This window comes from Leptosomus discolor, chromosome 6 (genome assembly GCF_034619465.1).
Source record: "Leptosomus discolor isolate bLepDis1 chromosome 6, bLepDis1.hap2, whole genome shotgun sequence".
Taxonomy (NCBI): domain Eukaryota; kingdom Metazoa; phylum Chordata; class Aves; order Leptosomiformes; family Leptosomidae; genus Leptosomus; species Leptosomus discolor.
Window position 1 is genome coordinate 29,085,803 of NC_141396.1, and position 13,453 is coordinate 29,099,255.

At 41.5% G+C, this 13,453-nt stretch overlaps 1 protein-coding gene across 2 annotated transcripts in view; it reads left to right on the plus strand.

The window, feature by feature from the left end:
- Nucleotides 1-9,985: 9,985 nt before the first annotated feature.
- The window catches only part of TSPAN14 (tetraspanin 14), a 29,619-nt gene continuing 26,151 nt past the window's right edge, over nucleotides 9,986-13,453 (plus strand). For both annotated transcript variants that reach the window (XM_086466696.1, XM_086466697.1), the window contains exon 1: nucleotides 9,986-10,075. In XM_086466696.1, the coding sequence (XP_086322822.1) occupies nucleotides 9,995-10,075 (81 nt within the window). In that variant the 5' untranslated portion in view covers nucleotides 9,986-9,994. The remainder of the gene's footprint in view (nucleotides 10,076-13,453) is intronic.

A 13,453-nucleotide genomic window follows, 5' to 3' on the forward strand; every position in this document is an offset into this window, starting at 1 on the left:
TGGCTGAGCATGAGCCAAAGAACAGGTTAAGAACAATGTTGGAGGTGATCAGCGTGAAGATCACCAAGGTTAGATATCTGTGTGTTTTAAAGTTTGATAGTTTGGGTCCCCCCCGAAAGTCTGAGATCTGATTTTAATCTAGCAATCAAAAAAAAAAAAAAAGGAGGGGGGGAACAGAAGCATCTAGATTCAGATGGCTTTACTTTGAGAACAGCCACAATTCAGTTACTTGGATACAGTTGAATGTCTTGTATTTGATTTTTTTGCTTTGTCAAACAGTTTCTCTTTATTCTGGATGACTGAACAAAACCTGCTTTCAGTATGGTCAGTGAGCTGAAAAAAACATTATCAGGTAAATTCTTGTATTTTAGACATGTCACAGTTGAGGATTACAACAAAGGATTTAACCTGTGGAAAATGGCAATCCTCAAATATTCATTGGATAAGGGATTGCAGTGTTTGCAGTTGAAACCACTGACTTGAATGGACGGGCTTTTTGCTGACCTTCTTTACCAATCTGACATAAATCTTGGAAGTGAAGTCCTTTGAGAGAGGAGAAGTATCATTCTGCTTGATTATTGATGCTTGAGTTCTGTTATCATTTATGCAGAAAACTTTTAGCAAATGAAAATAAAATATGCTGACCACAAGAAGAACTATATCCAAACCCAGAGCTCTTAGCAGGATTTAAAAGTAAATTTATTTTCCTTTGTGGTTCAAAGTGTGCCTCAGCCCCTGTTTGGAAGGGGGGACCTGCACTTGTTTAGCTTCAGTGTTTCCTGTATCTCTTCCTTTTTGGGATTAAAACAGCAGTGGTTTATCCCTTTTCTTGTAGTAAAGATTGTACGTGATATATATATGTAAGTGAATGAATTTCTGTTCTTATTGAGAGTGCCTGCTTACATGTATTTGTTCTGAGAGCTGTTTCTGTATCCTTGTCTCTAGAAGTCTGTGCAAAAGCTGAAGATCTTAGGGCTGTCTTCATCCTTAATCTGAACCTGAATGTGAAAGGCAAGGTTGTAGTAAACACAGGGCTTTGCTTCCTCTTGATCTTTGCAGTAAGCATTGTTGGATGTTGTCCTGGTGTTCCAAAGGATCTTCTCTGTTTTAAACTCCCAGTCTAGAGAGCAGGAATTTATAACAAATTGATAAAGGTCTTCCATGTGAAGACCAGTGCTGAAGCCCCCTGATGTACGTGGGACTTTTCCTTTGGCACTAATAGACTCCGGCACTTGCTGAGCTTGTGTGTGCATATGAGCTCTTGGCTTTTTTTATGTGTGTTTTTTGGAGGGGCTTTTTCATTTGGTTTCAGACAGGTTGCTAGTGTACAAAAGCAAATTTGTTCATGTGCCGAATAGCCCTTTACAGAAATCTTTTTTTCTGTTTTAAAGGTTTTTGTTTCCTGCTCAGATTAAATAATTGATACCTGAGTCTCTCTGGAAAAGTGTTTTCTCTAAATAATTGGTGGACTTGGAGGTAACGAGGCCGCTTCCAGTTGCTGCAGTTGCAGCTACAGGAAGCTGAATGAAGTGCAGTATTTAGAGGCAGCTGAATACCATGAATTTTAATATTTCAAAAAGAGCGTGATTTGTTCTGCTTGGCGAGAGCTCTCTGCTCTTGCTTTGGGGTATAAAATCAATGCTGAAACGTGTACTCTGACATCTAGGAACTCCTGGAGTAGAAAACAAAGGGAATAGCCTCAAGTAACTTGCATCTGAAGGAAGACACCTGAGATATTGGACCTTGGTCTCTATGCAATGGCAGCCTTCAGAGTGCTGGGATATGGAGCTGAATCCCTTGATATGCATTTCTTTCCGCTCAACAACTTGTTATTAAAAGGTGCTCAGGGAAGTACATAATGTTGTGTGGAATATGAATGCAGTGGTATAGATATATAGAGTAAAGGGTACAAGACAGCAAAGCTTTCTACCCTGCCCTGAGTATTAAGTTACTTCAGTTTGACAAGCCTGTGGAGGTGGAAGGTTCATCTGTAAAGTTTTCTGACTTGAAACTAATGGATAGGCAGTTAGCGAGATGACTCCCTAAAGACAACAAAGTGGCTTTCTTTGCAAAGTGTGCAGAACACTGGGATTGCAAAGGGTGTTTTGATAAGGTGATCATAGTGGTGGTCTGCTTATGCAAAGCAGGAGGGAGTTCAACGGAGTTCAACTGAAAGACCTTGTTGGGCTGGGCCAAGTGAGATGGGAAGGTGGTGTTCAGCTCTTTTTTTTTTTTTTTTTTCTTTATTTTTTTTCTTCCTCTTCAGCTGTGCTGCTTGTGTAACCAGTCATGCTGTCAGCCTGTGAAGATGGCAGTTTCCTGTTATCACTTTTTTTTTTTCTTTTGGAGGCATTTATTTTTTACTAAAGGCACAGATTAGGAAGTGTTTGTATCTCACCTCTGCACCTCCTAATTCTGCTGGTGCATTTGCTGTTGACTATTGCAGAGACTCACGTCTGCTTTGGAAGGAGCTCTGATGGTGTCACTTCATGGGCTTTGCTGCCCTGATCTCTTAATGGCACTGTGTTGTTCCTGGCATAATCCTGAGAGGTGGAAAGCCTGTTTTTCCTCCTTCCCCTGGGGCAGATGCAGAGTCTTCCAGCGAGACAGTCGAGGGTTTCTCACGACCTGCCTGGGCCTGGGCTCTTGGGGGAAGGGCTGGAGCTGTTCAAGCATGAGCTTGGTCTGGAGCAGCTTTGGTCTTTGTCTTTTTAGTTCTTTTTCCTTGTGTTGTGGTAGCATGTGCAGGGTGTTCTACAAACCTGCCTGCTGGGTCTTCTGAAGCATTAGCTTATTTCTGTGTCTTTGGGCTGAGAAATCTAGTCTGGTGAAGAGCTGGCAGCAGTTTGCATTGTGAGGTGTTTGGATCCCATTTTGTCACATCTCTAATGTTTTCTAGTGTTGTGTTAGACGTTTACCAGCTATTTGGATTTTGAAAGTCGCCCAAGTGTGTTTCTTTACCAGAAAGTCAGTTGGTAGGGAAAATAATTACATGGTTGTTGAGCTGTCTGTGGTCACAAAGCTATTTTTGTTTGTGGCCTGTAAGCTGGTGATCATCCTGCTTGGTGTGTAAAATAAGGTTCTCCTGGGTGTGTTGTGAATGCAATTGGTGTATGAGGTGGAGGGCAGCAAAAGAAAGCAAGCTTTGAAAGCACTGTCCCCAAACCCAACATGCATTAGCATCCCATCCCCCCAATAAGTAGCATCCCCTGGTGCTGGGAGGGTGCCTCATTTGGGATGAGTGTTCCTCTGGTGTTTGAAAGCATGGATCCTGTTACTTAGAATGGGAGGGAATTAAAAAAGAGAGATTTTACGGATTCAGCTCCACATCATGTCTCCATGACATGGAGACAGCATTGTTTAACCAGAACAAGTGGTTAACGTGACTACAGATAACATCCATTCGTTTCTTAGCATGCTCATTACCTGAGATCAGATGTCAGTGCTGGGATTCTTTTTTTAGCTTAGGGATACCTTAATTTGGTTTAAATTGTTAACATATATATGTGTTATATGTGATGTATTTCTGTTAGTTTAAGAAATCAGGTGGAGCTGAAAATATCCCATGAACGATAGCTTGAATAGCTCCTCAAATTACAGTTGTACAGTGTAGAGCTTTTATGTCAAAGAACTGATGTTAGTCAAGTGGGCAGTTCAGAAGGGCTTAAAAGATGCTGCTGCTTGATGCTCTTGTAGATTGTTTTTCAGAATTGAAGGTGTCTGTTCTGAACGTTAGTCTAAGTTCAGAGTACTTTTATGTGATATTTCAGATGCAACTCATCCACATAAAAGTAGTGGCTTTGCCAAAAGCACATGCTTAACTTTAGTGGGAGTTTTCAGTAGAGCTGGAGTGTAACTCTTCTGAGTGGCTGCTTTCTTGTTTTGGGTTTGAGAAACACTGGTGTATGTTCCTTAGAAGTTTTCCTAAGTTGCAATTTGTGCTGTAGTGAATAAAGCCTGGTCATTGAAACCTGGAACCCTTCCCACTTATAGGAGATTGGATCTGCTCTGAGGGATCGTTTTGTAGAGTTTATATTGGAGCAACTTGTGCTAGAAATATTCATCAAATACTTTGAGGACTTCGAGTCTTCAGCACAACTACAAAAATAAGAGCCCCAAAAGATAATGTCTTAGGAAATCTGTCTGGCTTTGATCATGTTTTCCATTGAGTTCAGAGATCTGTTATCTGCCATTATTTTTCTAGTAAAATTAGGATAACCTATCAGCAATCTCTGTCTTGTGCCGTAAGTCTTTCAGGTTAAATATCCTTTCTTGAGTAATCCTCAGGTTTCCTTTAAGAATGAGCAAATATTTCTCTGCTCTTCTGGACTACAGCAGAAGTAAATACACTATACTTCTGTTCCTTAAGAGAAGCTTGTATTTTCTTTGAGGCCCCAGTCAGAGTTCCTTGGAGATTAAATTACAAAAATAAAAATGACACGTGCTTGCAGGGAGTTCCTGAATCATCAACAGGGTTACTATCTTGTTTCCAGGAACAGATTAGCCTGTAAGAGCTCCAAATCCTGTCATTTTTTTTTTCTTTGTTACACAGCTCAATCGTTAAATGTAAAGATTTGATGCCTAGCATCCAGATATTGTACTGAGCATTAAGACTCCCTCAGTGGTCAACTTCTCTCTGGGATGTGGAAAGAGCAGTCTGTAGGTTGCTTCATTTTCAGAAGGTCTTAAGAAAATCTCTGAACTATCCCTGGTCAGGGATATGTCTTTCTTTCAACTTCACGCACACAAAAACCACCTGTTGATTTTGCACCTCCAAAGAATACGACAATTATTTTTAATGGCACCGTGTCTGGAATAAATGAACTGATGCTTTTTTTTTTTTACGGATTTGATGTTGATGGAGTAATGGAACTAAGTAGTCATATCAAAACAATCGATAGACCAAAGGGCATCTCTTGCTGTATTGTAAAAAATCTTGCCTTCTCAGTGTGTTCTTTTGCCTTTGTTGATTTGCTTCACTGGCTCCATATAGACTTGATGCCTTGTATTAGTGAATGATGGAGGGAGGAGCCAACAGCTTACAAAATGAAAGTATTTTTTTCTTTTTCTCTTGCCTCAATTCTGCCATCTTCATCCATTTCACTGTTAGCTTGAAGCGTGCTGTAGCCTGTGGTGCTGGTGTAGGCTGGCACTGCAGGGTTGTGGCATTTCCATGAGCACTCTGAGAAGCTCTCACTGCTTCTGGCCTTCCTTTCTTGTTCTCCTGCCACCTCCTGGCTGCACCTATGCTGGCATTTGTATGAGCTCTGGTGAGGTGGATCGGAAGGCTTAAAACTGTTTTCTTCTTGGTGCTGTGTACGAGATCACAGGATTTATCTGAAGATTTGCTACATGATTTGCTGTATGATTGTTCGCTCTACTGAGTAGGATGATTAATGGTTGTGGATTTTAGGAGAGGACAGGGAAGGGGATCAGGACTACATATGGTGGCAGTACTCGCGGAATCTGTAACTTCAGTGTGACTTAGGTCTGCCTTTTAAAGTTAACGCCTCCTGAGGGTCGAAAGAATTTGTAGACCTAGATCTAGAGAAGTGCATTGTGGTTCCAGTTGTTCTTGTTCTAGATTTAATGTCTTACCTATGAGGATTTCCCTGCATATCCAAATCAGATTGTTTAATATATCACAGCTTCTATTTTATGAAAGTTAAATCTATAGACAATGAATATCACTGCTGTAGTGTTTTGAAGGTAAGAGTGGAATCTGTGGGTGTAGAAATGCTTTGGAAATGGCAGTGGTATCTTGAACTATACTTACTTTCCTTCTCACTGGAGCTGTAAACACAAAGGCAAAATTATATAATTACCAAAGCAGCAGTGCTTTGTATTTAATTTCTAGAAATTCCTGTTGTCATGAGTGGGTGATAACTGTCAGCTGACACAATGTGACTTGCTTTGTCTGAAACACAGTAGAGAAAGTTACTAGTCTACGCTGCCCACAAACTACTTTAATCTTCCAAGTGTATTGTAATATTGCCTAACCATAGTTATGTAGCCTGTGATGTAAATTAAAAGAAATACTGATGTAGCGGATTTCTACACTGGTAACAGATGCCTCCTATGTTAGTACACATGACTGCTTTTAGTGTAAACACAGGGAAGATAGCTGTGTGGCCTTGAGTAGATTGCTTGTTCTGTTTGTTTTGTGGTGTTAGGGGAAAAAAGCCAGACACACCTACACCTCAGATTTGTTGTGTTAGAATGTCACTCCCACACCAGTAGAGATTATACTGCTCTGTATGGTGTTTGGTGGTCTGTCAAGAAGAACCAAAAGGCTCCTGATGAGGATAAGCAAAGACAGTAAGTCAAATCTGCTCTTAATATGGGCAGGTGTTTCAGCAGGTAACATCTGTCTGGGGAGCCATGTGCTGTTATAGGACAGCTTTCTGCAACAAGGGACCAGTACTGGTAGTACTGTCCCTTAAGAGCATTAAAAAAACCCAAACAAACAAAAAACAACAATCAAAAAACAAATCCCAAACAAAACAACAAACCCCGCGTATTAAAATAATTTTGCTTTTTCATTCTGTGAAAATACTGTGATTGTTATTGACTTGGGTATCTTGTGAGTTGTATGAGGAAGTGGGGAGAAATGTCTTACAAGCTGGTGGTCAAAATGATGAGGTAGGTGGGGAATGCTGCTTATCAGTAAGGGTACTTTTGATGCTCTTATTTCTGTGAATAGTTTTACTGAAGCTGGGGCTTGAACAGTTGGATGCAACCTAACAAAAAGTAAGACTTCAGACTATGTTTATATTTTAGGTCCTGAAATGGTATGCTTGCCTTTCTGCCTCAGTATGTATTTTAAGCCTTTTTGTCTAACAGAACCCCATTTTTATGGAATTTAATTCTGTACTAGCTAAATGCCACCTGCCTCTTCTTTTGTAGTGGTAGCAGCAGCAAAAGCAATGTTTCTCATTAGTAGTATGTGCATTTTACAGTTGCTGCTCCTGTCTTTTGCCAGGGTCCTGATTTTTGTGGGGAGGGAGACAGAACAGTGATGGAGGCCTTGGTGTGCCTGCATCCGGAGAATGTGTTTGTGCTGGCAGCCAGTATTGCTGTAATACAGGCTTACACTGATGCAAATGGAGTCTTGGATTCTGCCCAGATCAGTGGGGTTATGCTGTTGTCTCCTAGTGTTCCCTATTTTCCTTCTCTTCCCCAGGCCCATCAGACTTACTGACTTGGACAAGTGTATGACTATTGATTGTTGAAATATAAATTGCCATTTGGAGTTAGAGACTGAAACAAAGAAGTTGGGAAAGCCAAGTGTTTGTTCCTTCTCTTGTATTCTCTCAGCTGCATGCTTAGAAAAACGTGTCAGGAGAGTGGTGTTTAAACAAGTTTATTATGTCTTATAATAGTAAGATTCCTAAATCTTGTTGTCTATGGAGCTGGATGGGTTGAAAAGGTTAGTAACTAAAGCTGAACCAGGGCATGAGGAAACAAAACTGTCTACTCGTTAGGAACGTGTATTGCAAAACTCAGCTTATGTGTATGACTGGGTCACATCTAGGAAGGTCCTTTCCAGTCACTGTCTGTACTGCCATAAAGTACAATTTTCTTTATTTTAACAATGGTTAAGTGCTTTTTCCTATAAATGAACTGTGAGAATTAGAACCTAGTTATAAGGTGAGGTTTTGGAAGGCAAAAATCTTGCTTTTAGTATTTGGGTAAACCTGTATGGAAATTGACATCTGAACTGTGGAAATACCAAGCGCAGGTGTTAATGGTGAATGCTCACACTCTGTAGCCTGACAAATTTTTCAGGTATTGTTTCTGTAAGAATGTGCAATATATCCTTTAATCTTTCTCTAGACTGCCATTTCTGTGAAACCAGCTAAGTAGTTCATTCTGTATGTGCAGTCCCTTTACTGGGGCTATTGAGGCAAAAAAAAGTTTTAGTTCTGACTTAACTCAGTTTTACTCCATCTTGTATGGAATTTTTACTCCGTTTCATATGGAATCAGGAGGAGTAAGTCCTCCTTTTAATGATTTTTCTGTTGCTACTGTGTCTGTCCAGATACGTTACCCACAGACGACTCTAGATAGTGCATCTTAAAGCAATCTGTGAAGGTAACATGTGCATGAGTGCTACTTAGGTGATGTCTGGCATTATTATATACGAATTAATCTGCTTTATGTCAGGTGGATCAGTATGGCTTGTATAATACCTACCAACTTTCAATAAGATCTGAAAAGTCCTCTTATGCACATGCAGGCCATCTTAGCTTGAAAAAAACAGATATTATTCTCTGTCCACAAGTCTTGCAATCTTACTTCAATATGCTAAGTCACATGATTTTCCAATTGTTTTTACCGTAACTACTTAAAGCTGTGGAGTATTCTACCACAAGGTACTCTACATGATCTCTGCATTTCTGAAAACCATTTCCATTTAGTTGGGCAGCAAAAAACCTTCCTGATTGGGCTTGAAGATGGACAGGGGATATGTCTGGACCAAGGAGGGACTCTCAGTCTACTTCCAGATGGAAGCCAAGTCTGGCGTAGACACACCTCTGGAAGGAAAATCAAAGTCTGTTTGGGATCTCTGTCCACAGTCTTGTGGGCTGGAGATGTCGGTTGTGTGCCCTTGATCTGTTTGTTTGCATGTGGTTTTACCTACAGAGGAAGAAAGTTTAAGGCAAGGCTTGAAATACTTGTGTTGAGATTTCAAAAAATAAGCTCTTCCCACAAGACACTGATGGTAGTACTCCTGGAAAATAATTGATATTTCACTTAAAAGCTACAGTAAGCTGTATTGAATGGGATTCTCAAAGCTGACAGGTATTTGCTTCTGTTCCTTGTTTCAGTGAGGTTGGTTTTTTTTACACCCAGGTACAGATTGCCTTCTGAAAAAAATAGTTCCCCTTCTCATGTCTGTGGATGTGGTGGAGATCTTCAGCTCTCCATTCCATGGTACTTAGTTTCAGACTTTGCTGGCTAGGCTTGGTTTTTGCATGCTGTCTGAGAGTGTTCAGGTCATCTTAGTCCTTAAAGTCTTTTTCTTAGTTATGAGGTGTTTCTGTGCTTGCTTCCCTGTTGCATGCCTTTCGCTGACATCTGGGAGGAAAACATTCACCTTAAGCAAGTGGAGGTCTGAAATGTGGAACTGCTTCTTGTCTGTCATAGGGAGCACTTGTGCGGTCAGCTCTCCTAGAATGTGAGGGCTGTGTGCGTGCTTTGTCTTCCCTGCCCCAGCTCTTGATTTAACAGTTTATCCTTTGTTGTTTTCTTTTTCCCTGTGCGTGGCATTTCTGCAGAGGTGGTTTAGTTATGATATTTTGAAAAGCTGTAATTCTCTTGAAATATTTGAGCAACAGTGACCTTATCTCCAGTGTATGTAAGAAAGTAAGCAAAATAAACTCTGCAGAGCAGATGGCCTGTTTAATGGTGGGGCTTCTGTTCTTGAGAATAAAATCTCTTATGGGGTACTGATTTGGTAAATAAACATTAACATATGGAAAAGACAGAGTACAACTGCCTATTGTATTTAGCAGTCTGTAGCTGCTGAGGTTTTCCAGGTAGCCACTTCTAACATCTTGCTAGCTGGGTTGTTGAATGTGCAATCCACAGGGTGTGTGTTTAGACTTTTGCATAATTCCAAGCAGCCTTCTGTGTAAGTAGAATTGTTTTGAAGGAGTGAGAAAGCAGATGAATGTCAACTTGCTGATGCAGACCTTCCTTGGCTAACTGTATAGCTAGTTTCCTTTTTGGGTGTCCCTCCCTGTTACCACATAAGGGTGCTTAAAGAAGATAGGGTTATTAAGCAACAAATTCTTCAAGGGAGTTTAGGGTCAGCAGAACTTTCTAAGCTGACTTTGAACATTATTTCCAAATGGCGTATGGTACAGGTTCTGTAGTCCCTTTCTCAGCAAAACAAGAGAGATCTGGAAAAAAAAGTAAATTTTTAAAATCTTTCACTACCTAATTCTTCTCATTCTTTCTCTTCTGTGCAGACACTGAGCAATAGAAGATGCACTATTACCGGTATTCTAATGCAGAAGTCAGCTGTTGGTACAAATACCTGCTCTTCAGCTACAACATTGTCTTCTGGGTGAGTACAAAATGTAGAGGCTGGAATAGTTTGGGCATACCTCAGTTTTATTAACTTCCTTCCTCTATTCAAGAGATCAGGCTAATATTTACCTGGAAGCAGGAAAGTGATGTATGGTATGTCCTGGGTGTTTTGGAATTAAAGAAACCTGTCAAGTGTAAGAAAGTAGTTATTGTTGAAAATTATATGGATACTGATTCCTCACAATCTTTCCTTACCTTGCCCCTTCCTCCTATCTTACCTTCTAAGTGAAGCAGATAAAACTGAATTTCTTGTGGTTTTTTTTTTTTTAATTGGAGAAAGGAAACATCTGATTAAAGGATTTGTCAAAAGAAAATAGTATAGTCTCTGCTGTTGTTGACAAAGCCTCTGTCTTTTGAATGATGGAGGCCATTTAAATGCTGGTTGTGTTTGGGCAAAGGTAAAGCTACCTTTCTTAAGTGCGCTTAAGTGTTAAGTTGTTTCCCTGTTAAGAGAATTGTCTTCTAATATCTCCTTTCTGATCATCTTTGATCTCTGTGTTGGGGTGGTGTAGCTGTAAATACACTATGCAGAAGAGAAGGGAACTGCCCCAGAGACATGTCAACAGCTGGCATTACAACATAGTCAGGATCTTAAATGTCATGCTCTGTGGGCAGCAAAATTGTCTGTTACTGGCTTGAAATAGGTAGGGACTAGCCTGACTATAATGTTTATTTAGAATTGTGAATGAGAAAAGGGTGCAAAAACAGGTGTGTGGGTAGTCATGGAGGAGAGCAGATACAGTGGCTTGCCTGGTGCTAGGAGCTTGGATTAATGTTCTGATTCAGGGTTGAAATATTTCTTAGGATGGATAGCTTTTTCTAAAGATACTTAAATTTTTTTTTTCAAAGCTGAAAAGATCAGATAGTAAGATGGAAGTATGGTATGTGGTTGAAGTGACTTGCTTAAGTTAAGGGTAAAAATTGATTCTTCTGATCCTGACTTGTCTGAGGTCAGTAGACGTGCTAGATAAAACTATTAATTCTGTTTGTTAACATGGTTTAAGGAATCACAGTAAACTCTTTACTACCTAGAATTTAAGAGATACAGAATTATTATCCAAATCTGTATTTAGCTTTAATAAAAAAAGGCTTTTAGTATCTGAACATGACTTGCAGGCTGCAGAATCTTGTTTGTACTTGTCAATAATTACTTGGTATTTTGCTTGATTAGCCCACATAAACTTCTGGTAAACTAGGTTGTGTCTTCTGCGCATTTTGGCTGCTTTGGCAACATTTAAGGTAGAAAATGAGCGCTTTTTTTTTTGTTATTTTTTGAAAGCTGCAAGTATGATTTAACAGCTTTGTTGGCAACATGGACAGTGGGATTGTGTGCACTCTCAGCAAGTTTGCCGATAGACACCAAGCTATCTGGTGCGGTCAACACGCTGGAGGGAAGGGAGGCCATCCAGAGGGACCTGGACAGGCTGGAGAGGTGGGCCGAGGCCATCTTCATGAAGTTCAACAAGGCCAAGTGCAAGGTCCTGCACCTGGGTCAGGGCAATCCCAAGCACAGACACAGGCTGGGCGATGAGTGGATTGAGAGCAGCCCTGGGGAGAAGGACTTGGGGGTGCTGGTGGATGAAAAACTGAATGTGAGCTGGCAATGTGTGCTCATAGCCCAGAAAGCCAATTGCATCCTGGGCTGCATCAAAAGAAGTGTGGCCAGCAGGTCGAGGGAGGGGATTCTCCCCCTCCACTCTGCTCTGGTGAGACCCCACCTGCAGTGCTGTGTCCAGCTCTGGAGCCTCCAGCATAAGACAGACATAGACCTGTTGGAACAGGTCCAGAGGAGGGTCACAAAGATGATCAGGGGGCTGGAGCACCTCCCCTGTGAGGACATGCTGAGAGGGTTGGGGTTGTTCAGCCTGGAGAAGAGAAGGCTCCAGGGAGGCCTTATAACAGCCTTCCAGTAGTTAAAGGGGGCCTACAGGAAAGGTGGGGAGGGACTCTTGATCAGGGAGTGTAGTGATGGGATGAGGGGTAATGGTTTCAAACTGAAAGGGGGTAGATTTAGGTTGGGAAAGAAGTTCCTCACCCTGAGGGCCGTGAGGCACTGGAACAGGTTGCCCAGAGAAGCTGTGACTGCCCCCTCCCTGGAAGTGTTCAAGGCCAGGTTGGATGGGGCTTTGAGCAACCTGGTCTAGTAGGAAGTGTCCCTGCACATGACAGGGGGTTGGATCTAGATGATCTTTAAGGTCCCTTACAACCCAACCTGTTCTATGATTCTGTGGACAAAACTCTGAATTAATTTAGAATCATGGAAAAGTCTAGGTTTGCTGGAACTTCTGGAGGTCATCTGGCCCAATTTTCTGTTGAAAGCAAGAACTGTAGGGTCTTGCTCAAAGATAAGAGCTGCGTGTCTTGTGAGCTTCTTACTCATTAACTTTCTGCTAGCTTTAGCCTAATAAAGATGTTAATACTGAGACTGCAATGTTTGGGTATCCTTGTGGAAAACCGTGGAACTTTTTGCTACTGTGTCTTGGTTTGAAAAGACAGGTGTCTGTGGAGGAAGGCAGGAGCCTCCCTTGAAATGGAGAGTGCAACCCCCTTCCCTCCAAACTATTATAATTTTGAAATTAACGGGCCTTCAGGCAAAGATATGGGGAATAGGAATAACAGTTCTTTACTAATATATATATATATATATATATATATATATAACACAAGGCAGGGAAAAACAAACAACCCACTGGTTTACACTGACAGAGTCAGGAATACAACCTGACACCCTGTTAGGGTGGCAGTAGCAGTCCGATAAGATGCTGGCTGCAGTCCTCCTGAAGTGATGGGTGTAGTTCTGTGGAAGCAGCAATCAGGTAAAAGAGTCTGGTCTTCCTCCGAAGGTCCAGTGGTCGGCAGGTAGCTCTTGTCCTCTGGAACTCCAGTGGGGGGAAAAGCTCCTCTGGGAATCCAGTGGAAGAAAGGCTGCTAGGGTGTTCAAAATCTCCGTTTTTATTTGGCATGGACTGCTTGGCTCCTTCCCCCCCCCTCCCCGGGCGGAGCATCTCACAATGGGATGGGGAGTCGTGAGGCAGTTCCTTGATGGGCCATTAACAGGAGATAGCCCAGGAGCGAGTTACCGATGGGTCAGGCGATAAGGCATTGTTGTGCCCAGTAACAGGAGACAGTCCAGAGGGTGGAGGCAGGGAGCACGGCCCCACCTGGTCTCAACAGCTCCTGAAGATGGTAATAGAATATATTTTTTTTCTTTTGGCACATTTTACACTGTAACCCAGGACATACTGTCACCACCTCTTGTTTACTAGTACAATATTTTAACATGATACTGTAGCATTAAGCCACAGGGGAGTTTATCCTTGTGTTGATAACAGCGCAGAAAAGATGTTTGTGGGTT